We start from the raw sequence: 1,164 nt of genomic DNA, 5'->3' as shown, positions 1-1,164 counted from the left end.
GACTCGAACACCGGCGTGCCCAGCACCGAGAGAAGGCCGTCGTCGCCCTCTTCCAGATCATCGACACCCACAAAGCGAGACGCGCCTTGGGCCACCTTGGCGCCAGCCTTGACCATCGCATCGAGCGTCGTACTGGGCGGCACGTACGACGAGTACGGCTGCTTGTAGAGCTTGGACCACGCGACGCACGTGTGGAGGTAGCCCGCGTGCAGATCGCTGCCGCCGACGCTGTCGTCGTGGTCGAGCACGCGCTTGGCGACCTTGGTCGTGTACTTTTGGTAAGCCAGTGGGTGGGTCTGGTGCGTGTGCCAAGCGAGGTCAATGTCGACGGTGGGCACGATACCAAGGCCTTTCTTGATCGCGCCTTTGCTGATCACCTGCACAAACTGCTCGTAGCGGCGGATCGACGCGCGGAGAATCGTCGGGTTCATCCAGTAGTCAAAGTTGGCGCAGACTTTGATCACAAAGCTGAGCTGGCGGTACATGCCACGGACCAGGTCCATCGAGAACGCACCGGGCGGCTGCGACGAGATGCCAACGCGATGGGCATAGACGACCTCGCGGAAGCGGTAGACGCCCTCGGTGTGCTGCGTCTTGGCAAACTGCGCGATTGTTCGTCGCAGCTCGTTCGTGTAGCTCTCCCAGCGGCCATCGGACGGGATCTCCTTGGGCATGTGAAGGCGCTTCTCGACCTTGCCGCCTTCGCACACCTCGGACCGGTACGTCATCGTCGGGTATTCGTGGATGAAGGTGGCGATCTCAAACGTCTCGTAGCGCAGCGTCTTGTTGCAGCCGCCGCATGCGATTGGCTCGTCGAGAAGGTGGAGTTTGAACATCTCGTCCTTGGTCAGAGAACGCCGGCACGACCGGTGCGGGCACTGGCTCAAGACGTCGCGCAGCGGAATATCGAACGCGGTGGAACCTTCGTACCGCGTCTTGTAGTTGGACCACGGTTCTAGGTCGTTTCTGCAGTGCGCGCATTGAATTTGCTGGTCTTGAAAGTACATGATGGTCGTCAAGTACGATGGCAGCTCGCGCTTGCAGACGACGCAGACGCCAATGATGTTGCGGATGCGCTCGATCGATTCACCCTTTGGTACGAACGGATTGGTGCCGAGGAGGTACTGAAGCGGGTGCAGCTGGTACACTGTGTGCGGAAACGAC

The 1,164-nt window shown here is 60.5% G+C and overlaps 1 protein-coding gene across 1 annotated transcript; it reads right to left on the bottom strand.

Moving 5' to 3' along the window:
* Window positions 1–57: 57 nt before the first annotated feature.
* SDRG_16398 (hypothetical protein) lies at window positions 58–1,007 on the bottom strand (the record flags this gene model as incomplete). The annotated part of the gene is made up of 2 exons (XM_008622607.1): window positions 58–95; window positions 134–1,007. The coding sequence occupies 2 exons, from the start codon at window positions 1,005–1,007 to the stop codon at window positions 58–60; spliced, it is 912 nt and encodes a 303-aa protein (XP_008620829.1).
* Window positions 1,008–1,164: the final 157 nt, after the last annotated feature.

The sequence above is a fragment of the Saprolegnia diclina genome (assembly GCF_000281045.1).
Source record: "Saprolegnia diclina VS20 unplaced genomic scaffold supercont1.126, whole genome shotgun sequence".
NCBI classification, from domain to species: domain Eukaryota; phylum Oomycota; class Saprolegniomycetes; order Saprolegniales; family Saprolegniaceae; genus Saprolegnia; species Saprolegnia diclina.
The sequence above is the reverse complement of the archived record's forward strand: the minus strand, read 5'-3'. Positions and strand labels throughout refer to the sequence as shown.